The sequence below is a fragment of the Dryas octopetala genome, chromosome 2, assembly GCF_963921425.1.
Source record: "Dryas octopetala chromosome 2, drDryOcto1.1, whole genome shotgun sequence".
NCBI classification, from domain to species: domain Eukaryota; kingdom Viridiplantae; phylum Streptophyta; class Magnoliopsida; order Rosales; family Rosaceae; genus Dryas; species Dryas octopetala.
Window position 1 is genome coordinate 22,675,280 of NC_141367.1, and position 24,660 is coordinate 22,699,939.

General features: G+C 34.3%; 4 protein-coding genes across 7 annotated transcripts; 2 read left to right on the forward strand and 2 right to left on the reverse strand.

Moving 5' to 3' along the window:
- Positions 1-239: 239 nt before the first annotated feature.
- Positions 240-7,555, reverse strand: SPL7 (squamosa promoter binding protein-like 7). 2 transcript variants are annotated; one of them, XM_086232893.1, is made up of 10 exons: positions 6,819-7,555; positions 5,295-5,467; positions 4,960-5,186; positions 4,785-4,859; positions 4,570-4,677; positions 4,324-4,441; positions 3,588-3,723; positions 2,794-2,956; positions 1,836-2,345; positions 240-867 (listed from the first exon to the last, which is right to left on the reverse strand). In XM_086232893.1, the coding sequence occupies exons 1-10, from the start codon at positions 7,385-7,387 to the stop codon at positions 541-543; spliced, it is 2,406 nt and encodes an 801-aa protein (XP_086089019.1). In that variant the 5' UTR covers positions 7,388-7,555; the 3' UTR covers positions 240-540. The 2 variants fall into 2 exon arrangements, with proteins under 2 accessions (XP_086089019.1, XP_086089020.1); XM_086232894.1 differs by lacking the exon at positions 6,819-7,555 and adding an exon at positions 5,952-6,071.
- Positions 7,556-11,168: 3,613 nt separating this feature from the next.
- On the forward strand, positions 11,169-15,611 carry SCL28 (SC35-like splicing factor 28). Of its 3 annotated transcripts, XR_015120382.1 has the most exons (8): positions 11,169-11,491; positions 11,886-11,963; positions 12,199-12,363; positions 12,493-12,554; positions 12,677-12,716; positions 13,446-13,684; positions 13,860-14,105; positions 14,386-14,523. XR_015120382.1 is itself a non-coding variant. In XM_086232293.1 (7 exons), the coding sequence occupies exons 1-7, from the start codon at positions 11,307-11,309 to the stop codon at positions 15,256-15,258; spliced, it is 756 nt and encodes a 251-aa protein (XP_086088419.1). In that variant the 5' UTR covers positions 11,169-11,306; the 3' UTR covers positions 15,259-15,611. The 3 variants fall into 3 exon arrangements, 2 of the variants coding, with proteins under 2 accessions (XP_086088419.1, XP_086088420.1); XM_086232293.1 differs by lacking the exons at positions 13,446-13,684; positions 13,860-14,105 and adding an exon at positions 15,249-15,611 and having other exon boundaries at positions 14,386-14,601; XM_086232294.1 differs by lacking the exons at positions 13,860-14,105; positions 14,386-14,523 and having other exon boundaries at positions 13,446-13,850.
- Positions 15,612-16,362: 751 nt separating this feature from the next.
- LOC147294233 (Cox19-like CHCH family protein) lies at positions 16,363-18,689 on the reverse strand. Its single transcript, XM_086231698.1, has 3 exons — positions 18,554-18,689; positions 18,248-18,459; positions 16,363-16,694 (listed from the first exon to the last, which is right to left on the reverse strand). Exons 2-3 carry the CDS (start codon positions 18,433-18,435, stop codon positions 16,562-16,564), a joined length of 321 nt encoding a protein of 106 aa, XP_086087824.1. The 5' UTR covers positions 18,436-18,459; positions 18,554-18,689; the 3' UTR covers positions 16,363-16,561.
- A 7-nt stretch (positions 18,690-18,696) lies between these two features.
- On the forward strand, positions 18,697-20,043 carry LOC147294234 (Ribosomal protein L33 family protein). The gene is made up of 2 exons (XM_086231699.1): positions 18,697-18,838; positions 19,633-20,043. Exon 2 carries the CDS (start codon positions 19,635-19,637, stop codon positions 19,806-19,808), a length of 174 nt encoding a protein of 57 aa, XP_086087825.1. The 5' UTR covers positions 18,697-18,838; positions 19,633-19,634; the 3' UTR covers positions 19,809-20,043.
- The last annotated feature ends 4,617 nt before the right edge of the window (positions 20,044-24,660 follow it).

Sequence of the window (24,660 nt, forward strand, 5' to 3'; positions counted from 1 at the left end):
TATCAATTGGTATGGTATATTGGTATACATGCAAATTGGTTTTAACTTTTGGTTACTCGATCATTTTTGCGCACTGCCTACTAGTTCTATGAATTTGGGTGGTATCCCCAGGGAGCAGCAACAGCAAAGTTGATTAAAAAACAAACCACAAGGGGACTGGGAAAGCATTACAAATTCTTATTCAAAGCAGGAAACACTTTATTTCAGAGCATTGCAAATTCTAATGCAGAAGCGATGTAAATGGAAAACCAGGCTTATTACTTGACCACAACATCAGATCTCTCTAAATATTACAATAAAATACACAATGCAACCGGAATATCAGAAAATACAAAAAAATTTGTCAATAAACAACTTCCACCTTAAAAAAATTGCCATCTCAAACCCTGTTGGTAACGGAGGCCAGCACTTAAAAGGATGACAAGATATACCTTCTCAGCGACTTCTCTTAATCTAATGTTAGAAGTAGTATACAACGGACATGTACAGATAAATGGATTAAGAACACATTTTTAGGGTAAAGAAAACTCCAAAATCTAATTAAAAATTGTCAAATAAACATCTGCGTATCGATACTGCAAATTCGCCAACCTTGTGAGGATGGAAGACGACTGCACAAACCCCTAAACACATAGCTGCACCAGAAATTACATACAGCATGGGGCGAAATCTCAAGAATGCCCCACTAGAGCGAGAGCTCAAGACTTCCCCAGAAGAAGTGCAATAATTAGCTTCTCTTGACCATTTCTTGATAAGGTTAGCTTTCATGATTGATTTTTTATTCAAATGCGGAACAGTTTCACTTCTCTCATTAGAAGTTGAACCCACCATCACACCCAACCTACCATCTACAGTTATCTCTGTATCCTGAAAAACATATATTACATATAATTATTAATGTAACATCAAATAAATAATGTCAAACCACAAAAGACAAAGAAAATAACAATTATAAAATTTTTCAAATCTTACAATTATGGGTCACACTTAAGAAAACAACCATACTCTCAATTGGAGATCTCTTACCAGCTATAAGAAGTTTAAATCATTTTACAGAAAAAAATTTGGCAGTGAATAACACAACCAGTTATACAATCATAGATTCCCAAAAAAAACTGTTGATTTCAATTTACTATAAGGGGGGAAAAACAAGGTGTTGTAAGCTTAACCACAACCTAGCCAAACAATTAGAATGATATAAATCCTTGACTGTAGATGTAGAATTCCTAATACCAAAGTGATATAAAAAGAAAGCACTGCAACCTCTAAGAAAAATCAGTATGGCAATAACAAATAATGACACGATATACAAATAACGATTCAAATTCACCAGATTTTTCTTCCCTGAATCTTTTTTAAAGAGAAAAGGCCCTATCAGAAACCAGAAACAGTTATATTTCCAGGAAGTCAACGTCTCACTATAATAATGCATCCACAATATGTTCATGTTAAGAAGTCTTTAACCACCAGATGAAAACAAATGTTAGCGTTTCACACTAAGCAAGTAAACTACCTTTCTAATCGGCATTTTTTTTTATCGTTTCACTGGGAAAGATCCACTACACTGGCCTGAGAAGGTGTGTAAACGGTCACTCTATAAATATAAGGTATCAATCTCCACGAGTGGATTAGTTGAGTGACTAGACTTAGACTCTCTTTGATATCAATCACTTTTCTAAAAAAAGTAGACTAGCAAAAATCGTAAGAGAAGCAGCTAATGAGTAAAATGTAAGTGAAACCAAATTAACTTAAAGCATATTTATTAAGTTCTAAATCCAGAAAACAAGAAAAACCAATTTCAGAAAAATCTTAAGTACCAAAATTGAAGTGCTCACCTGACAGGGGAATCCCGGCTGCACTACTAAAACCTCAGAGTTTTGAACTTTTTGACAAAGAAGATCACACGCATAATCCATGTAATTCTGTAATAGCCTCATATCAGCATCACTGATGCCATTATTTGCACTGTTTAACTCCATGTTATCCATCAGAGTCTTCAGATTTTGTAAAATTTTCTCCAATATGGTTGTTGACTTGATGGATATCAAAAAGTTCAATAAGTAATTGTATCTTTGAATCTGTGAAGCAGTCATGATCTGTTGAAGATTTCCTGACGAGGGTTTTTTAAGTAACCATGCTATATCTAAAATAACTTCAGAAAATGCTGTGTGTCTCAGTGAAGATGCTTCACAAGAGTTTGACAGGGGACCAATAGAAGAAAAGTGTGATCCTTGCAAAAAGAGAGATTCTTCATATCTCTTCTGAATAGTCTTCATTTCTGCACAAATCTCTTTGTCCCCAATGAGTACAGGTATAAAGTTCGATAAGCCAGACTCATTCTCAATCTGCAATATAGATTTATTCAATTATAGAATATGACACACAAAAATGACACGTGAAAAACTAATTATCATGTTTCAAAATGCTAATGTAAAGTTGTAGTTTATGGCAAATGTCATCAGAAATAGCTAGAGAATTATACCAGATATGATATGAGGTACCATGTTCCAAGACCAAAAATTCTCATCAAAGCATTTAACCAAACAACAAAGCTAACCACATATTAAATTAACAAATCCCTGGTCATAAAAGTGTTTTACTGGAATGCGAATATCAAGTGTACGACACAGATTGGTAACCAGTATCACAAAAAGAAGGTTAAATACCCGTATAAACAATAACATGCATATCATAACACTATTATGATTACTGGAGTCTGACGAAATGATTAGACAGGATTATTACACCACGAGGAGGCTATATATGTGTCAGAAAAGAACCCAGAATATTTACCTCAATAAATGCAGGACCAAAACGATTGGTTTCAGTATGAGGGACATGTATCTTGCACAATTGATGGTCTAAATCACTAGCAGTGTCCCCTTCAATCTGACTATGAGGAGATGCAGGACAATAATCATAGGCAAGATACTTTCCAGAAAAGGATACAAGAAACCTGTCACCAAAAATATTTTTATTAGGCACCTTGTTTGACAACAATTCTGCTCTCCACATTAGTAATACATGGAACAATTAAACAAAATGTTATAAAAGATATATCTGAACGCAAAATTTTAAATTAATATTATTTTATTTGGAGTAAGCAAGTGTTAACTTCTGGAACAGAAGAGTAATCAGTATGTGCTATCAGGCAAGTAGAGATGTCTGCCATATATGATAGACTTCTCTGACTGGTTCTCCAAATCGATATATTCTGGCACTTTCAAGACCATACTATGAGTGTTTTACTTTTGGAGCAACACAGAAGAGTAGTTATAGACAAAGTTGTAGCCGAGCAAATCTATGTAGACTGTTGAGAGTGTCCATCAAGTAGTTTCCCTCCCTCCCTCCCTCCCTCTTACCAATTTCACAATAGAATGTCTAATTAAAGCATCATGTTTTAAATTACGTTTACCATCTATTACAATAAATCACAGTTTATAGGGTAGTGGGTGTCAATAGAAAGTGGCCTGATAATAATAATACATGATCCAAACAAGTGACTAACGAAGCTGAAAGGACTGAATCAAATGTACAACACAATAAACTACTATAAAAAGGTAGAAAGCCCTGAAAAGAAGTCATACCGAAATTTGGGTTGTAATAAATTACTTCCACAAGCAACAAACTCCATGGGCTTGCCTGCCTCAAAACATGTAGGATGAACATAATGTAGCCTTGGGGCCTGTACCTCCACTTTGGCTTTTATTACAGAAGTCCCATCTGTGCATATCAGAATGAAAAGCATGTTAATTACTCATTTTAAGAAAAAAAAAAATATAACTGAACAGTCCTGTTTATCTGTAAAATCCAAATTCTATGTTATGGACTTATCGTTGAGTGCAAAATTTCATAATTCTTGAATACATTCCTATAAATTGCCTTTTTTTTTTTTGTTATCACATTATCATTTGCAATAGTAACTTAATTCTTCTTTCATTAAATATCTGGGGATTTTGGCTAATGTAGGAATACTGTGTTCATCAGAAAGATGCCCATCAAAGAAAGGAAGGACACCAACAAGATTTGCTCTGATGCAAGACATTAGCATGGCAAAAGATTTTCTTACTGAGACAATTAACTGACACCAGTTGATGATTCTGACCAATATAAATTCAGGTATTTTCTTTAGTTCTATAAATTCATTTGCATCTTATGGGAAAAAAATGCAAACAAGAATTATTCAGAGATCTATCTTTTAACAGCAATATGCCAAGATGGGTCATCAAAATACTAGCAAAGACCAATTACTTTCCCTAACGTCGTACCACATAAGGAAATAAAATAATAGAAATACAACGCAGGTATGGACAGTCAGATTACCTTTCACAACACGGAAAATCATGTCATTCAGATAAACAAGTATATTGCCTCTCCCGGATAGCATCCTACCAGGTAGAACAACAAAGTCGTGTACATATGATACTGGATCTTCAAGTAACTGAACAATATCATCAAATGATCAAAACCAAAGTTGTTGAACAAAATTTATGAGGTCAAGGTGAGAGGAAAACTGTGACAAAAAAACTCAATATCAATCTTGCAAACTAAGACTACCAACATCATTACCTTCATCCACATAAACTTTGGCATTGCAATAAAAACAGTCAAGATAGTACATCCAGGGCGGATATACCCTTCCAACTCAACCGGCATACTGGCCAACCACTGGAATATCTGTTAATACATCTACCCACATGTTAATCAATTCCTGATATCATGCCACAAAAATAAATTTTTCTTTGTATATATACTAAACTGTAACAACAATCTTTTAATAATACTTGGTGCCGAAGTCTTCTTGGGAATTCAGCTGGATTCCAATCATAGAGCTTGAATGAGATACGACCTGTCGGACACTACAAGGTTGTATCAAATCAGTATATCTCAATAATATCTCCTCATATAAACATCAATGTTATAGTCATGCAGCAAACACAGCATTCAGCAAAGACCCACCATAGATGAGTAGACGCTTTTGTTGTCGCATTGTGGCGGAGAAAGAGAGTTCTTGGAATCATGTTTTCTTCCATCCATTTGCGTTTCACCAGAAGCCAAAAAAGATACAACACCATCACTATGGACATTCTGGGAATCTGGCTCTGAACAGAGGGTAGGAATACGTCCACCTTCAGACTCTGGCAATTCTTCCTTCTCGTTTATCTGACTGCTTAACTGTATATTGTCTGTACGTTATATATATCAATTAGACTAGTAGACATCTCTTACAGTAAGGAAAAACAACTTTACTGCTCCTTTTACAAGCTGGTTGCATCAAAACAAACACTAAATACCTTCTCCTGCTTCACCATCACAACTGGCATCTTCAGTTTGAATTTCCCTTTGAGATTCCTTTCCACTCGATCCTTTAGAATCAATAGGTTTTCTTCGCCGTCTGTTATTATGACGCTCTAATTTTCTTCGACAGCTCCGCTTACCTTCATCAAAATCTGGTAAGACATGGAACCTGGCAAAGAATAGGCACACAAGAAATGAAATTACAAAAGCAATTAAAAATATATATATTCCCGTACATTTCAACAAGAATAATGCATGCAGTTCCTACAGTATTACAACTCTGATAATAAAATTACTCAAAACATAAATAATTATTGCCAATCTAAACCGCCTCTCGTAAATATTGCTTTTTAAATAAGACATGGAACTGGCCAAAGAATAGGCACACATGAAATGAAATTACAAAAGCAATATAAAAAAAAATTAAAAAAAAACTATTCCGGTACATTTCAACAAATAATGCAGAAATGTGACAGTATTACAACTCTAAAATATGACTCAAAACATGAATAATTATTGCCAATCTAAACAGCCCCTCGAAAGTATTGCTTTTTAACCTGCCAGTCTTCTGACAAAAACAAGCAGTATGGAATCCAAAATACCTATGGCTTATGAAGAACTTAAAGAAGTGCCAACATAGGCAATGAACTTACTCCACAACCAAACACAGCTCAGAGCCCTTCAACATCCCCAATGTGCTAATAGGGGTTGTCTCACTTTTCTCAACATTTATCTTTAATTCTTTATGCATAAAAAAGTCTCAAAACAAAGCAGCTGATGCCTTAATGATTAATATCTAAGTTCAGTAACCTCTGACCACAAGAAAATAAATGTGTCATCCACACAAAGAAGGTTACATGTGTCTATCCCGTTACTTTCTGCCCCCCAACTTGATATTAGAGCGTCTCCTAACCGTTTTTTTTTTATCTATTTTTTTATTTATATCCTAACCTCCAACATCTGAATAGCAATCTAGTGAAAGTTCCACGATGCTGCCAGTATTTCTTAAGAAACCTTAGATGGCATAACCCCTTCTGACACTTGTCACAGTCGTAGGGAAACTCCTCTGCCATCCATCACCCAAAAGCAATTCAGCTATGGAAACATTTCTCATGACCAATTCTACCCAAAAATTTACAATTACATCCCAGTTAAGAGACAAAATCTCTCTACTGTGTTAGTTCATGAACACAAAGAAACTTCAGAGTATTCCAATTGTAACTAGGTTGACACTTCCGGTGCTCGGCATTCTTTCTAAAAAGTCTCTTCCCACATGTTTGAGTTAACCAAGTCCAAACAAACCTTATCCGCAAACAAGCTAAAGGCTCCAAATTGACTGTTATATAAGTAATCAATTGACTGTTATATAAGATTACAAACGCAACCCATGAACTGTTAAGCTAACTTAGCCACTATTATCTGAAAACTTCAACAACCATATAAATAAAACTTTTTTGAAAAAAAAAAAAACCTGCCATAGCTGGAACAAAATAATCAGGAACACTAAAAATCAAGCTTACTTGCCACACTGCTGACAATAGCGCTTGGTCTCGCCGTCGAGAACGACAGTGCTCGCATTCGCGCACGCCAGGCACACTCTGTGCCTCCGATGGTATCCTTTCAACTCCTTAATATCGACCCCGCACGACGGGACTTGGCACCGGGCCGCTCCAGGTGGGGCCCGACCCGTTTTGGCCCGCTTCTTCCCGTGACCCGCTTCCTCCTCCTCCAACTCCATCATCTTCTCGTCCATCTCGGGGCACGCACACGGGATGTGACCCGCCAGAAAGTTGGAGCAGGCCAGCCTCGGGTCCCGCTTCCTCCGACCCGGATTCGAATTCCCAGTTGGAGCTTCTTGCGGATCTGCCGGGTCTGCCTCGGGGTCCGGCGGGCGGTCGCCGGAGTCCCATGAGATCGAGATGTCGTCGTCGACGGTGAAGTCGAGGAGATCTCCCCAGTCCCACACGGTTGAGGTGTCTTCGACTTCGGTGGTGGTCATTGGCGGTTGAATCTCCATCTCGGAAACCCTAGGTCGGTCCAAAGGATGCCGTTGTGATTGCGTTGAAGAAGGAGATGGAGGCTTTTCCATATTTGTCTGTGTGGTCAAATCACCTAACCTTGCACCTAACAGGCTAGCTTGGACCTCAAGATTCCCTCTCAACGGCGCAAGACAAAGTGAAGTAGACCATAGTTACTAATTTTTTTTTTTTGGCCAAATAATTTTTTCAATCTTTGATTATTGGGTAATAAAAATAGACTTTACTGCTTTTTTTTTTCTCAGTTGCTTTCATGGAATTAAATTTATGTTTTTATTATTATAATATTTTCTTCTGGGAGGTGATCGGTATTGTCAGTTTGTCACCGTCAATAGAGTAATAGACTCACTCCACCCTTTTTTTTTAATTTATGAGATGGAAATTTAAATTAGAACCTTCTAAAAAAATTAAAATAAATATCATTATTGCCGCTAAAAAAAAATTATATTGCAATATTTGGTTTTTAGTAAAAGATATTTTGATTGAAGAAAACTAAAAATAGTTACAATTAAATTGAAGCTGCTGATGAATTTATACAAGAGCTTCTCACACTCACCCAATTGGTAAGATTAAGCCGCCCCATTACAATTTTTAAACACATACAACTAGTTTCATAAGATTGAATTCAAACTCTTTTAAGCACCTCCAAAATATGTTTTTTATAGGGTTAAATCATCATCCATCTTCTAAAACTGATATATAATAATTTAAGCACTCGACTCCAATAGTATGACAAAGGGTTGGGCCATAACCACCACAACCTCTCCATGCAATCATAAATAATCATACCTACATCACCCACCCCAAAATGGGATTAAAGGCACTACTGGACATGATAAAATTGAAAAAACCAGCAATAAACTGAGTTTATATTTATTGATAGTAAATCAAAGATAAACCATAGACAAGCCTTCTTTACAAATAAGAAAGGAGACACGACAAACCAAACTAAAAACTAGGGCTGCCCATCGGTCGGTTCGGATTGGTATTGGGGCTTACCAAACCAAAACCAAAAAATTCAGTATTTTTCGATTTCGGTATTTTTCGGTTTCGATATTTTTTAATTCGGTAATTTTTGGTAAACTTCAGTTTTTAGTTCGATTTCGGTAATTTTGGTATGGGATACTTTCGATTTATTTTCAATTTACTTTGATATATTTTCGGTTTACTTCAGTATATCTTCGGTTCATTTTCGGTTTAATTATAATAATACTAATTATTATATACCAATGTAATTAAAATTTAATCAAATATGATGCATAAAATATAATGTTTGATGAATATATATTTGCACGAGTAGTATTGGTAGTTTAGTATAGTACTAGTATTAATTACAATAATATTAATATTAGTAATAATATATACTAGTATAATTAGTTAATAATATGTATTAGTACATATCCTATTAATTTAGTATGTATATATACCGATAAATATGAGCAGATATATATATACGCATTACTTACCTAAAGATGAGATTCTTATTTTCCTAAAAATAATAACATTTACTTTATTAGAGAATTACTCTATATCTTAACTTATACTTTTGATAATATTAATATGATAACATTATACAATTATATTTTCTTATAATTGTTTAAAATATTAGTAGTTTAATATTTATTGTATCACTAACATAATAGTATTATATAAACATATATAACTAAATTTCGATAATTGTTTCAGTTTTTTTCGGTATATATTTCGATTTTTTTAGTAATAATTGATTCGATTTTTTTCAGTAATAATTGATTCGATTTTTTTCAGTAATAATTTTCGGTAATCGGTCGGTTTATCAAATTTTTTTTTTCAATTTTTACCAAAACCAAACCAACTTTTTTCAAATTTTTTTGACTTCGGATTTCCGAATTGTAAAAAATCGGTATACCAAACTAAAAAAAATTTTGTTAGTAGTTAGTGAGTTCGGTAAAAACCAAACCAAAAGACAGCCCTTAAAAACTAATCCTCAATTAAAATAAGGACTCAACAAACTAAAAAAGGTACAAAATTTTTGAGTTTTTCTATATTATTGTACTAATAATTAGTTGTTACTTTTAAAATTTTTTCTTTAAATAGTACAAGATTAACATTTAACAATTACTTTGAATGACAACTTTAATACTAATAAAATCAGATTTAAAAAAGAAAATTTTGTGATTCTGACAATAAATCTAGCTTTGGCATGCCAGCATGAACTTCCATGGCAACTATATGTTATTTGTGGCGTCACTTACAAGTTACAATGGTGGAGCACCTCTTTCAAGGAGTATAACTTCTACGTACTTGTCCATTTTTTTATTTCAATTTTTATTAAGTAACACGCCATTAGCTTATATTTAAAAAAATTAATTACAAGGCATATTTTTGTCGAAAAATTACACAAGGCAATACGGCATATAAAATTAAAATGAGAAGAAAAAAAAGTCGTCGCGCGCTCGTTTTAAACGAGTGTGGCAATTATGTCGACATATTTTCCGCAAGAAACGTTGAAGATATGCGCGCTTGCTTTCCACGCGCGGAGCACACGGTGAGATTGTGGCATTGTACATTCGCGTGGTGGAGCGTAGGAGAATAAAGAGAGTGGGTACGTGAGTCCATACTTTGAGGTTGAGTGGCTACCAAATCTTCTGGTGAAGTGGTGACAACATGTAATCAAGTTATCAACCCCACATTAAGATAAGAGAAGAAGCTCCAGCTGGCGACCCCACCCACAAAGGTTATGACTCAAAAAGTAAAAGCATTTTTGACCTTTCAAAAGTTCCAAAAGTCACTTCACTTTTTGCCCTTTATTTTTACCATAATTTAGATAAAATAAAGAAAAATATATCACTTAACTTATATATTATAGATTTGTATGTCACATTTTCAGAGTACCCTATATACTTTATCTGCACTCATAACTTATATTAAACTACAAAACCAAAGTATTATGATCTGTACATTACATACCAAAACACTTTGTTCTTGTTTCTAACGTTAAATTTTTATTTTATATAAATCCTATTAAAACTTGTAATTCATAAAGCAGCTTAATTGGATAGACAATAAATAAAGAACAACAATGAGATCCTATTTCTAATAAGGGATAAGGGATCATAAAGTCAAAAGGGTGACGCACTATAATAAATAATTTCTTAAAGTATAAATTTATTGTGCTGTCTTGATCGGCATATTCTCTATATCGTGCCGCCAAATATACTTGGGAGCAATTAATTTGGATATCTACTAATCTAGTGTGTCTCACTTATGATTATAATACGATGTTATATTTTTTGTCTTGTGATTTTTATGTGGTGGTTTTTGCATATTGAGGTCAATGGTTTTGATAAATTGCGTTACATATGTTTCTTTTAAATGATGGATACTCTTTAATTAATAGCATATTTTGGAAATCATCTTAATCAATGGGTACGAGCCCTAGCTAATTATTTCAGACATCTAAATGTGGAGGGTCTTAAATTTTATTGACACCTTATATATTTATATGTTATGTTATATTAAAATAATATACATGATTGATTGAGGTCCCCACTTTAATAATTTGTCTTAGAACTCCAAAATCTCAGGATCTGTCCTGAAGGAAGAGAAGGTAAGAAATTGTCCACTACAAGCCAACTCGATCAATTTGGCCAATCCGAGCTTAACTTGATCATAGCGGGCTGGGCTTGGATTGAGTTTTTGTAAACGTGATCAAGTTGGGTTTGGGTCCAGAATCTGAATTTGCAGCCCTATTTGGGTTGGGCCTTGTTGGGAGCTGTAATTGGGCCGCGGGTCGGTGCTGTAGCCACTAAAATCCCCGACAAAGGGTTTTGAAGAGCAGCATCATCCCTAAATCGGCATCTGCACCGCCCTCGCTCGATTCCTCCCTCCAAAACTTCGAAACCCACACACACAAAACAGCGAGCGCTTTGTTCATTAGGGTTAGCGTTTTGCGTGCTTTGGGTTCAAATTCAAACCCTTGCTGCTGCTGCAATGACCAGGTACAGAAGCCAAAGCAGAAGCTACAGCCCTCGTCGCCGCAGCAGGACTCCGCCACGTGGCCGCAAGCGCTACGACGATGACCCTCGTGATCGCCACCGCGAAAGCAGGTCTTACAGAGACCGTCGTTCACCCGCTCCTTCTGGCTTGCTCGTTCGCAATCTCCCTCTCGACGCTAGGTCTCTCCTTTTCTCTCTTGTATACTTTGGTGATATTATTTTCAATAATGTTGAAGGGTTTATATGTTTTTGTGGTTTATTCTTCAAATGTGCGACCACAAGTGGGTGCTTTTCGTGAAGGATAGTTTTATTTTTGTAGTTTTCATGTTATCTATATATGGGTATGAAAGCTGGACCGTTGAGAGAGTGTGTACGTGTTATATTATATCATATACATATACTTTTCTACATATCATTTGTTAAGCTCTGATGAATACCACTTAAAGAACAATAAATAGATTTTACATGAATATATAAATAATACTTCAAAATATGGTAAGCATTTTTAACCCCAAATATTTAAGCTTATTGTATTTTGTTGCAAAATAATTTAGTGTTTATCTATTTTGTGCAGGCCAGAAGATCTTAGGAACCCATTTGAGCGATATGGTCCAGTGAAGGACGTGTACCTCCCTAAGAATTACTACACTGGGTATGCCCCTTTTTACTGATAAACTTTGGATTATGGTAGCGGATGCAATGTCATTTTGTTTTTTTTTTTCCTTCTATGAGTCTGTGGTGTAAAAATTGAACTCCTTGAATAGATATACTTCTGCAGAAGTGGAACTTGATATACTTCCTGAGCTTTTCAATTACTTAATCCATATGAGAAATGATGCCACAATTTTAAATTATTTTAATCAAGCTATTACAATTTGAATCAATAGGGAGGCACGGGGCTTTGGGTTTGTGAAGTACCGTTATGCTGAAGATGCAGCTGAAGCAATGCAACAACTGAACCATACAGTCATTGGTGGACGGGAGATAAGAATTGTGTTTGCTGAGGAGAATAGAAAAACTCCCCAAGAAATGCGTACAACTACTCGCGTAAGGTACACTGCAGTTTTCTCCCAAGTTGCTGTACTACCCATCCTTTCTCATGTCTCCCTAATTTGAATAGTTATTTATTTTGTAAATGTGGATTTATTTTGTTTATTTTGTAAATTATATTTTAACTACAGTGGTCGATATGGAGGAAGCAACAGAAGAACTCCACCAAGGTCCCCAAGACGGCAATATCGTTGTCAGTTTGAACTTTCACTTAGGCATTTGTTAAACTATAAACAAATTTTTTTAGTCTTTTATGAAATGATTCTGTACCCTCTATCTTTCTGCTAAATTATCTTCGAACTTTTTTGTTCACAGCTTACTCGCGGTCACCTTCACCTGTTAGGCGCGACTCAAGGTCTGTATAGTGTCTGTAGAAGTTTCTTTTATCATTAATACTGTTTCATTTTTATAATGTTATAGCAATCTGCATGATATGGTGGTTGAACCTTTCAATGGCGAGGTACATTCATAGGTGATACATTCATGTGGTCATATAGTATATTCCAGATCTGATCAATAGTCATAGTTTTGCAATGCTAGTTTCATGGATGAGTAAATACTGGTTTCTTCATCATATGGCATGATGTTGATGTGTGGAGGCAATAGGGCATAAAAGGCAAACAGTTCCGTTAAGCTTTATGTAGGAACTTTTTTTATTGCTACATTTTTTTATGGTGATGGTGTATCCCTCCTTTTTTCCCAAGTTTGAACCACATTTGTTGTTAGTACTTATGCAGTTTGGTTGATACTACAATTAGATCTGTATTTGCTTAGCGTTTTTTCTTTCTTCTTTTCATTATTATTTTTTGAAAATATCAGTTTTCTTATATTTCAAATATGAGATATTACTGTCAGAAAAAGAAAAGAGAGATCACATGCTGGCTGAATAATTTCTGAACTATACCTTTTTTCTTTTTCACATACCTTTGTTGGTGGCATACTTTGTATTGTAGTTATATGGAAATTATGAGAGCTTTAATAAAGTTGCAGAATAAGAACTCTTTGTGTACAGAGATTGCATCTCTTACATGCATCATGCGTCCAGTGAGTCGTATAATGTCTGCTGGTGGCCTTGTTTATGCAGATATTAAAGTGAAAAAGGAGACTTTAAAGACTTCTGGATTAATAAAGTTTAATGAGAAAAGAGATCATAAAAGTGATGGGCAACTTTTTTACCTTTCTGCCAGAGTCTCTCCATAAGTATTAAATATATCCACCAAATAGATAATACTTACGGAGAGACTTTGGTAGAAAGGTATTATCTATATCCACCATCAACTATCATCTACAAATGGCATTGGGTTTCCCGTTCTTACAACTTCGGTTTGTGATACCTTCTACGATTGACTGAGCTGACAAGATAAACTTGGTGTTAGAGATGATTAGAATCATAATAGTATTTATTTATTTATTTTTCCTTCTTATATTAACTATGAAAGTAAGTTTTTAATAAGAAAATTTGTTAAGTTTGATATCTTGTTTTGCATATACGATCCAGTAAAGAAAGAATATAAAGCTTATAGTTGGCCAAAGAAAGAAATCATCTACAAAGAAATGAAGCCATTCAAAGTTTTTATCGGTAGAGTATGGTGACATTGTTCAAGGAAAAGATATTGTCTGGTATTTAGAAAGTTGGGGCAAAGAGAGCTATGAAGTTGTCAGATGCTGATCAACCAGTACTAGCCTAACTCTGAGTGTTTGGCCAAGTATCATATTTTTTGTTCAGAACCCTGAAAAGGTTCAGGTAAAGGTCATATTTTGATCAATTAGATTTCGAAGAGGATGTAAGTAGCTGTTCTGTAATTTAGAAACAGATAATTTAATTTTGAATTTGTTGACTTGTGCAAAAATTACTGTTGCTTGTGCACTTCTATTAGATTATGAATTGGGGAAATTTTCCTTTCTGAAATATGGAGATGGTTTTAGTAGATATCTCCTATTCACTTGGAATATAGCTTATTATCTTGCTGCATTAGCAATAATTTTATTTCAGAAAAATAATTATGTATTTTTTCAATTGAAAGGGGTCGTGGGGCTAGGGATGATTATCGCTCACCAGTGCAATCTAGATCAATTTCAAGATCTCCTTCACCACGTGATGAAAGAGACTACAGGAGGTCCCCAAGTCCCAGGGAAAATGGCCGAAGTTCGCGTGATGAGAGAGACGATGCACCCAGCAGGTCAAAGAGTCCAAGGGGTAGCAGTTGCAGTCCATCAAGGTCTCGTTCCCGGTCCTACAGGTAGATGCCTCTTCTACTTTGTACTCATAGATTGAAGATATGTAATTTCCTGTTTAATAATAATAAGCTTTGCTTTCCAAAGTGGGTTCCACTGAGTTAGGTCATAACTCGGGGAAAATAGTCTTTATATTATATTAGAGCTACCCTGATGTAAATGGAGTTTTAGTACTTTTTAAAAAAAATAATATTTACTGCCAAGTTATTATCTATTATTGTTTGGTTAGACTTTATTTTTACAAATCTGTGAATTAATTCTATAATTTTGTATGCTGCTGTCAATTACTTTGGGCCTTGTGCTAGTCATCATGTGTGGGTGAAAGTTCTGCCTCTTCCTTGCCTTTAATGATGAATATGTGTGCAAGACTTGGACAAACATTTTAAGTCCTATTAGGATGGAAATTAATATGGTGTAATGTAGTTGATTAAGGTCCCTTGAAATGACCTGTGGGTGTGATCCTATTTACTTGTATTGGCTAATCAAATATTTAGAGTGGTGATAATTTCTACATTTTTTGTTGTACAGTCCTCATATCCTATCTACTTACATTGGCTAATTGAATATATATATATATAATTGTATTATATGATATTTTCAATCAAGGCTAATTGTTCATGGGGTGATAATTTCTACAATTTTTGCTGTGCAGTCCTCGTTGATGCCTGTCGGGTATGTTGCTGTTAAGTGGCACCATTTGCTGATTGCTCCACCAAAGTGTAATCCGAGCATCAGTTAACTAGATGATGGGTTTAGTATTCTGGAAGGTCATGGAAATTTGGTAAATATGACTTTTGGACCATATCAGTTTTTGGTTAATGTTTCTATGCATTCACATGTTTGTCAAATGGGAGTGTAATTTTGAAGAAGCTTAACGTGGGCTGTTTGTAAGATTGGTTTAGCTTGACAATCTTTTTAGAGTGCAAAATTCTGCCCTTAAAGAAATTCCATGTGCATAATTTGGCTTGCAAATTGTTTCCATTTTTTCTTTGTAATCTATGATTTTAGTTTTTAAGTTGTTGAGGAAATGGCCACACTATAGTCCTATACATCATGAGGTGTCGTATCGAACCAGTGAAAGGGGGAAATGGCTTATCCTTTTGCCAGAGCAAGGCTGGCTTACTGTTCACAGCAGGCTATTTGAAACACCTAAAATTTACTCAATAAGTTTTCTTTAAAAAAAAAATAAATAAATGATATTATTATCCTTTAACAATTTTTTGTCCAACAAACTTAAAAATAAAAATAAGTGCCATATCCCTTGCGCCTCTGCTATTTGTTCTCTTCTTTAAAACTTTTCCACGAAGCACCATTGAAGGTACCTTCACTGGCATTGGAGCAAAGCTGGAGAAGGTCAGGTGCCTTAGATATGTACCACATCGTAGTGAATCAAGTTAGATGCATTATTATCAACACACATCGAAGTAAGTCAAGTTGTTAGATGTGTTAATTCTCTCTTATTCCTCAATTTAAGACCTCACCTCAACTCAATATCAGTCAAATTATCATTTGATTTTATGATCAAACAATTGAAAATGAAAATCGCTAGCAAAAATAACCCACTTTTTATTTGGAAATTTGCATAGAGAAAAACTATTATAATATCAACTCAACCCACATCTCGGCTCTTTCAGGTAGGGTATAATGATCTCCCCATGCAAGATGGGTTAGTTTTCTAAATTTTGATAGCAGTCACTTTTGCATTATATACGCCATTATTATTCTTTTAGCACCGGAAGTGAAGTGGGATCATCAACAATTCCAACTGCAAAAGAAGAAATCAATCATGCTTCATAAGGGCAAAATATTTTCCTGCTAGGAAGCATGCCGCAAGCAAAAATTGGACATACAAATACGAAAATAGCTCAGATCCAAAAACAAGATCCAATGAAATTGTACGCAACAGTATTAGCTCATTGCACACTACTGCCCATATTATTGTGATCATGGTAGGATCACGAGTTCTCATTTCAATGGGCACTTTTTCTCGAATTCCTCCTGCTCTTTGCGACATAAATCAAATTCGTTTGTATTGTAATACATGCATCCAACATAAGCATCCATCTCTTTTGTGCACCTCTGATGAAGATCTCTCAGCCTGCAGGGAGAAATGTTTCATATTTAGAAACATAATTCTGTGTATGTGTCATGGTGCATGTGTTAACGTGTACATCAGTCTGTTTGATGTGAGAGATAAAATATTTAGTGCACATTTCTTGATGAATTATTTGTGGGAAATTTGATAGATCGTCACCAAAACCCATTGTGGGTCAAGTTTTTATAGAGATTATGCAACTGGATGATCAAATAACAAAAAATGCCAAATCTGAATTACTGCAAATATACAGAATATGATGCATATTTCAAAATGTGGCGAGAGGAGAACATAAAGGGAATGATAATACTTAAAAAATTGTTGCAAGTCAAAGGCTGTTAGGGAGTCCACACAATATCTTATACTATTCCATAGTCATAGAATGTCTGATACATGTTTGGAAAATACTCCCCTAAACTTGAAGACAATGGTAATATGGTCTTTCCCATTTTGGCCTGGCACCTAATTAACTAGGTAGGTTTTCTCTTGTGGTTCTAGGTCAATTGTGCAAATTGCTAATATGTAGGAGAAACATGACTTCAGGATGTCTACTAATATCACTGAACAATGAAGAATATGAAGTGGAAAAAGATGAACATGCACAGTCCAGAATATAAAGAAAAACAATGAAGTGATTGACCAAAAAGATACTATATTGTAATCAAACCTAGTTTCAATCTACAGCATCTATTATTTGCGAAAGGTGGAATAATTTGTACTAGAAACACGAGAGAAAAGTGTACAAATTTGTTACCAATCAGTGTGTTTTTTTAATAAAGACACCATCAGTGTTCTTTTTAATAAGACAACCATCAGTGTTCTGGGCAGAAGGGATTTTCTCTCTTAGTCTTGAACATCAGGGTTTGAAACAAGGACCTTGGAACTGCAGCCTATGAACTTTACGAAGTTGATATATATGAACAATAAAATAGTAACACTAATAGCCTCCTAGTAAGTAGCACCTAGATTAATGCTTTCAAAATTTAGGGTGTTTAACACAAGTTCAAACATTGAGCCGTCCATAAGCATTGGTATTAACCGAGTCTAATAAAGGCCAGAGAACACGGTTTCACAAAGTCTTCAAATACAAAAGTTAGCCAGCTAGACAAATAAATTTTGGTATATAGCTCTAAATATTTGTTTAGATGGTCATGCAATGGTATAGACATAGATGCAGCACAAATCTAATGCAATTATGTTGCTTCAATTTTCTCTTCTAAAAAAGGTCATTCAAATACATTTTCACACTGTGCCTCTAAACAAGTTCAAAGAAAGAACAGTGCTGACTGCTCGATGTCACACATTACATGACCCAATAATTCCCTTCATTGAAACACCCTGATTCCCCATTTCAATGAACAAACTTAACATTTTGGCCTCTAACTCAACAAAATTTTGAGCATTTTGTATATCCCATGAGCCACATTGAGCTCATTTGAGTGAATAAAGTCTCAAATTACAAAAAATCTCATCACTCAAAACGTTTCAATTTCTACACAAAATCAAAGCATAAGAACCTCACGGAAATTAAAGGAAGCGAATTTCGAAAGGCTTACAGGCCGAGGACGCAGCGAGTGACTTGGCGGCCTTTGTCGAGGCACTTCTCGGGGTTTGGGTCCTTCTTCTTGCACTTGAGGAAGGCCACATTCTCCGCCTGGCAGTTGAACGTTATGTGCTTCGCCGCCGCCGTCAGCACCGCCGACGTCGGGATCGGATCTCCTGCTGCGTCCACCGCGCTCGCCATCTCCGATTCCTCCGATCGATTCTTCTGCTTCAAAAAGATCGAAAATTTAAAACAAAAAAAATGTCGATTTTAAGAAATTGAATTTAAAAACAGAGCTTAGAATCTGAAATGTCCGAACCTTTTCTCTGATTGATTGGGTTTTCTCAGCTGAGTGAGAAAGAAACAGGAAATGAATGCTAGGTTATGGTGATAAACTGATAACAAACACACACGCACCAGCAAACTTTTAGTTGGGGGTCAAGAAAATAAAGGGTAAGGGCATTTTAGTCTTTGCAGTAAAATTTGTGACCCTTAAACACGTCGTTTTGGGTTGGTTAGGTCTCTTTTCTTCAACCAAATTTCAGAGACCCCAACTTCGGCTTCTTCCAACTCTCCTCTGTTTCTCTCCCTCAGACGATTACAAGTAAGTCCCTGAATTATTTCAATCATTTGTAGCGAAAACGTTTCCATTTTCCTGCCTGTTTTTGTTTTGACATGGGAGTGGTTGTAGTAATGGAAGATGGGTTATGGATATATGGAAAAGATTGCACCTTTCTGGTTTGTTTTTGGTTTTTCAATGAATAATAGCTCATCCTGAGGTAAAATATAATATGGGTGTTTTTGCTGAAGGTGTTATTATGCTCATGTAGATCGTTAGAATCTTTTCAAAGCTTTTCTTATAAAAAAAATGGCTTTTAAAAGTTTTGTTCTTCACAAATTTATAGTTCCATAATGGTGAAGTTTGGATGGCATACCATTTGGGCATACATGTATAGTTTTTTTAGCTACGTACTCTGTCTCTGATTTTGGAGTTGATAGTGTATGTGTATTGTAAGTATCAATTGAGGGTAGTGACATACACGTTTTGAGATATTATTCAGACTTATGTGATTTTGTTTGGAGAATTACAAGCTTAGTGTTTTGGGGGCATAGGATAATGGATCTCAGTCATGTAATCTTGTTGGTGCTAAGAGCTTTCTTGATTCTGTGGCTCTGTTTGTGACTTCCCCAAAGTACTTGCTTTTGGGGCACAATTTTACATCTACAAGTATGTTGGTTGTGTGAGTTCGATGGAGTTCTCTTTACTAGGACAGATTGAGCACTACTTTCTCTTATTATAAGTTGTTCTGAATATGGATTTGGATTACAGATAGTTGTTATAGTGAAACATGCGTTTTCTATCACTTATTTGATTGGCTTTCTCTTGTTTGAATTAAGGAATGGGTGACAAGAAGAAGAAGGCTACCTTGTTCATCCGGCTTGTCTCAGCTGCCGGGACTGGATTTTTCTATGTCAAGAAGAAGCCTTCTAGGATGGCAGAGAAGCTTGAGTTCCGAAAATATGACCCCCGGGTAAATCGTCACGTTCTATTTACAGAGGCAAAAATGAAATGAGCAAGTAGTCAGCCCCATTTGTATCCATTTTGTCCACCCTTTTTTCATTCCCAGTAGACACTTTGTTTTCAGGTAGACCTAATTCCTAAGGGCTTGCATTAGCTAGTGGTGTTGTTTATTTTGTCTTGATGAAAACTCTTGCTCTCTCTCTAGCTGAAGTAAAATAATTCAATTTTGATGGCCATTTCTATTCTCATGCAAACATGGCTGAATGAAACATTGAGGAACTTTATTAGGAGTTAATGTGTTGTGGTTTCTTTTCTGTAAGGTCATCATGCTGTATCCTCTTTGCATTCCACCATGGACATATGATCTTTGCTTATTCAGACTAAAGTTGAATAGTTATTTGTATTCCAGTTGTTTTCTTATCTCATTCTGGGTCTCTGTCTTTTATTTTTGGGTTGCACTCATCAGAGTTGGAGCTTCAACCTTCAAGGCACTAATCTAAGAAGAGTTCTTTAGATTGAGTGATGATCTTTGTTTCGAGAAACGAATTCTAAGAAGAGTTCTTTATTAATAAGCCACAACATACAACCTTTTTTAGTCATAAACCCAAATTTCTAATCAATGTATTTTTAAGCCACAAAAAATATTTCTAAGCCACAATTCAAGAAAAATCAAGTATCAATACTATTAAAACCCAAGCATACCCAAGTTTTAGTTTTTTTTTTTTAATTCTTTTGAGAGTTTAGGATTTATGTTATAGTCTTTAGAATTTAGGGCTTTCCCTAAATATGAAGTCATAAAATCTAAACTCTAAATACTTAAACCTTAAAACAATACTACGTCATTCTACGAAATTATAAAGTGTAACTTTAGAAGAGTTATATACTGCATCATAACAAAATAAAGTGTAACTCTGCGAGGGTTACCTACGGCGTCATAACAAAATAAAGTATAACTCTACGAGGGTTACTTCTCTAAGAATTGCATACCCATTTTTAGACACCTATAAAATCCATCTTCCGCATTCTAGTGTTTGAAAATGTTGGGAATAAAGGATGTTTTTGGGGTTTGAATATTTATGATAAAGACATCCAAAATAATTTGCACTTACCAAAAATAGAAACGAGTCTCGTACTCCTTTACACTAAATTTTTGAAAGAAATACCTTTGAAATGATGATAATTAACTCAATTAATAATGTCATATGTTATCTTCTCAATTAGTAAGTTTAGTTTTGTATATTGAAACCATACCATCTTGGATCTAATATTTGAGAAATTCTCAACTGAATAACACTCTTGAATATGATGATTTATCATTCTCTTATAAGTTAAGAAACGAGAGTATACATAAACATGAGAAATATGAGCATATATAAATAAGGAATCTCTCATTCTGGATAAATAAGGGGTTAACCAATTCAAAAACCATTTAAATATATAATTGTGATCAAATCAATGGACGTACACATTATTCTCAATAAATACAATAATGATTGTGATAGTAATCAAATAGTTAAATAGCTTTTGAGGAGAAACGTAAAGGTTAAACAGCTCAAATCATTAAACCACAAATGCAGTCTACACCTTAAATGAATAACTCTACATGTTAGCATAACGATGTAGTATAACTTTTTACTTTTCATTAAATGAAGGGACAAATTTTCAAGGACTTAAACTTTGCCTCATGTGTCAATTCAGGATATGAATTATAGGTTGTATCAATCTCTGCCCTCCCAACTTTACCTTTGATGCCAACATGTCATTTCCATCAACTCAGTTGCAAATTCTGTCTAAAAGTAATAAATTCGTCATTCCACTTATAATACAAGTTTAAAGAAGTCAAACCACTTCACCCACATAGTCGTCTTTGGGACGAAAAATGTAACTGAACTAACGAAAATTGGCTTCAAAATTAAAATAAAGAGAAATGGGGCACATTGATTCAATTCATAGTACGCATCTTGAATTGACACATGGGTCAAAGTTTAAGTTCTTTTTGAAAAAATTTCCCTTCAATGAATAACTCTACACGTTTACATAAGAACATAATATAACTTTCTACTTTTCATTGAAAAGGTTGTATTAAAGTTTCAATTAGTTAATAACATGGTAATTGCCCACGAGGTGTTGGAGCGATCCTGGTCAGGGAAGGCCAACGACATGGTACACGTTGGCGATCCTGATTCTACACATTAGCATAATGACATGGTACTCGACATGGTACATGTTGCGGTTGAGTTGTTTTTCGCCATAAAATTTGTTAAATTGGGCTTATAGGTTGAGCATAACCAAGTCAATTCGAGCAACTCGAGACCATTCCAAACACAACCTTATATATCATGGGTTATGGTTGGGTTCAATATTTCTCTATCCGACTAAACTTGAACCCAAACTCGCGTTTGAACCCGAGCTTGAATTGTGAAGTACGGGTTAAGGGTTGGTTTGCCTTCCAGCCCGTTTGAGTCGTATCCCTATTTTTCCTTTAAATGAATAACTTTACACGTTAGCAAAACGATGAATTATAGCTTTTTACTTATCATTAACCTTTACGAAGTAGTATAATTTTTTACTATTTTAGTTAGCATAACGACATGGTATAACGGTTTACTTTTTCAGTAAATGAATAACTTTATATGTTAGCATAACAAAGTGGTATAATTAAACTTTTAATATTTCATTACATGAATAGTTCTACACATTAGCATAACAACGTGATACAATCATTAATGGTCGAAACTGTTTTTTTCCAAGAAAGTGCAGTATAAAATTTGTTAGTTAAAATTGACGATGGTGACAAATCATTTTTCATGCTTGTACTCACATTTAGTTCCATATAAAATATTTATGGTAATGTTATAATATTAATGCGTTGGAAATTATTATAAAATAGAGCTTTCTCAAGTATTACTTTTTTTTTGTGGACAAAAATAAGCGTCGTTGCCTGAGATCGAACCTAGGTCACTTCCTCAAGTATTACTTCATAAAAAAGAAAAAAGTATCTTAAAAATCTAAATTTTTCAGGATTATGAAATAAAAATAGCAATACACTTTTGATACCCATTCACATCAAAATGCATCCAATCTATTCATATCAATTTAATTATTATTTTCACCAAAAAAAAAAAAAAACAAAAACTAAAGCGTTCTCTTTGCCGATCAATTTATCGCATCCATCAACTCCAATTTGCTAGTCTTCCATGTAATATGAGAATTAATTGGACTACTGTGATATGACTATCCATATCAACATCCTTACAAAAAATTATTTGAAAAGAGAAAGGAATTCAAACTTAAATATTTAGTAAAGAACAATACCATTATATCAATAACTAAATAATATTGTCAATAATATTAAATGGATCACATTTTATACCACATTACTAACACATGTGTGAATCAGCTATACGAGTATACTGTTATTAATGATGCGGTACATAATGTAGTACAAGAATGTAACTTAAATAGTCTTATCGTGTCTTAACCACATTTCTTTACCTTCTTTTATTTTTTTCCAAAATAAATAATTTACACGTCTTAACCACATTTCTTTACCTTCTTTTATTTTTTTCTAAAATGAATAATTTACAGGTCTCAACTAAAAAACAAGAAATAAATTAACACATTAGCATAACGACAACTTGGTATGATTGTTAGCAGTTGTAATTGTATGTTTTCCAAGAAAGTGCAGTGTAAAAATTTGTTAGTTACAATAGAATTTAGTGGCCAATGACCATGTCATTACCACATCAACAAAATTTGAAAACTGTTTTTGTGGAGTGTTGTATTCATGCATATCACCAATTCATCTTTTTGTGATTTCCTCTTAGGTGGCCCAATGAATGCTCACATGCAACATTGAACCCGAGCTCGAATTTGAGCCCAACTTGTGCAGTACGGGTTGATGGGTTGGTTTTCCTTCCAACCGTCCAGAGTTGCACTCCTAATTTATACTTTTCATTAAATGAAGTCTTACACTGTTACACATTAGCATAAGTATAAGTGTATAACTTTTTATTTTTTATTAAATGAATAACTTTACACGTTAATATAATGATGTGGTATAACTTTTTACTTTTTTTTAAATAATAAATTTATACATAAATATAATGACCTAGTGTAACTTTCACTTTTTATTAAATGAATAATTTCACACATACACATTAGCATAGCGACATAATACGACCATTAACGATAATTTATAATATTAATATGTTACAAATTTTTATAATCTAGAGTTTCCTCGAGTATTACTTCATCAAAAAAGAAACATTTCTATGATTCTAGATTTTCATGATCATGGAATCAAAATAGCAATACACTTTTGATATCCATTCACATCGAAATGCTTGTAAAAGCAACCAAAGAAGCAATTCAACAAACATATTGAATGCATTGAACAGAAAACATCCTACTCCAAATCCAATATGTTTAAAACCATTCTTGTATTTTTTTTTTATTTCACATAAGAAAAACACATTTAAGTTCTCTTTTCCGGTCAATTTGTTAAATCAACTCCAATTTGCTAGTCTTCCTTGAATTATGAGAATTAAATGGACCACAATTATGGATATGACTTTTCATATCAATATCCTTAAATTTTGTTTTTCTCTTATTTGGAAAAAGAGAGAATTTGAATTTAAATATCTCAAATAAGTCAAACCTACTTATACAAGTGAATTATACTATTATTAATAATGGGTACATAATGTTGTACATTTTATTGAAATAGTCTTATTTGGTCTTAACAACATTTCTTTACTAGCGCTTTTTATTTTTTCGTAAATGAATTATAACGATACTCGATTGACCCAAAAACGGATTATACAGTCATTTTTGGAAAAGAAAAACCGCATAAAATCCATTTGGTGGGGAATCCATCATGAGGGCATCTTGCGTAGGTTTTT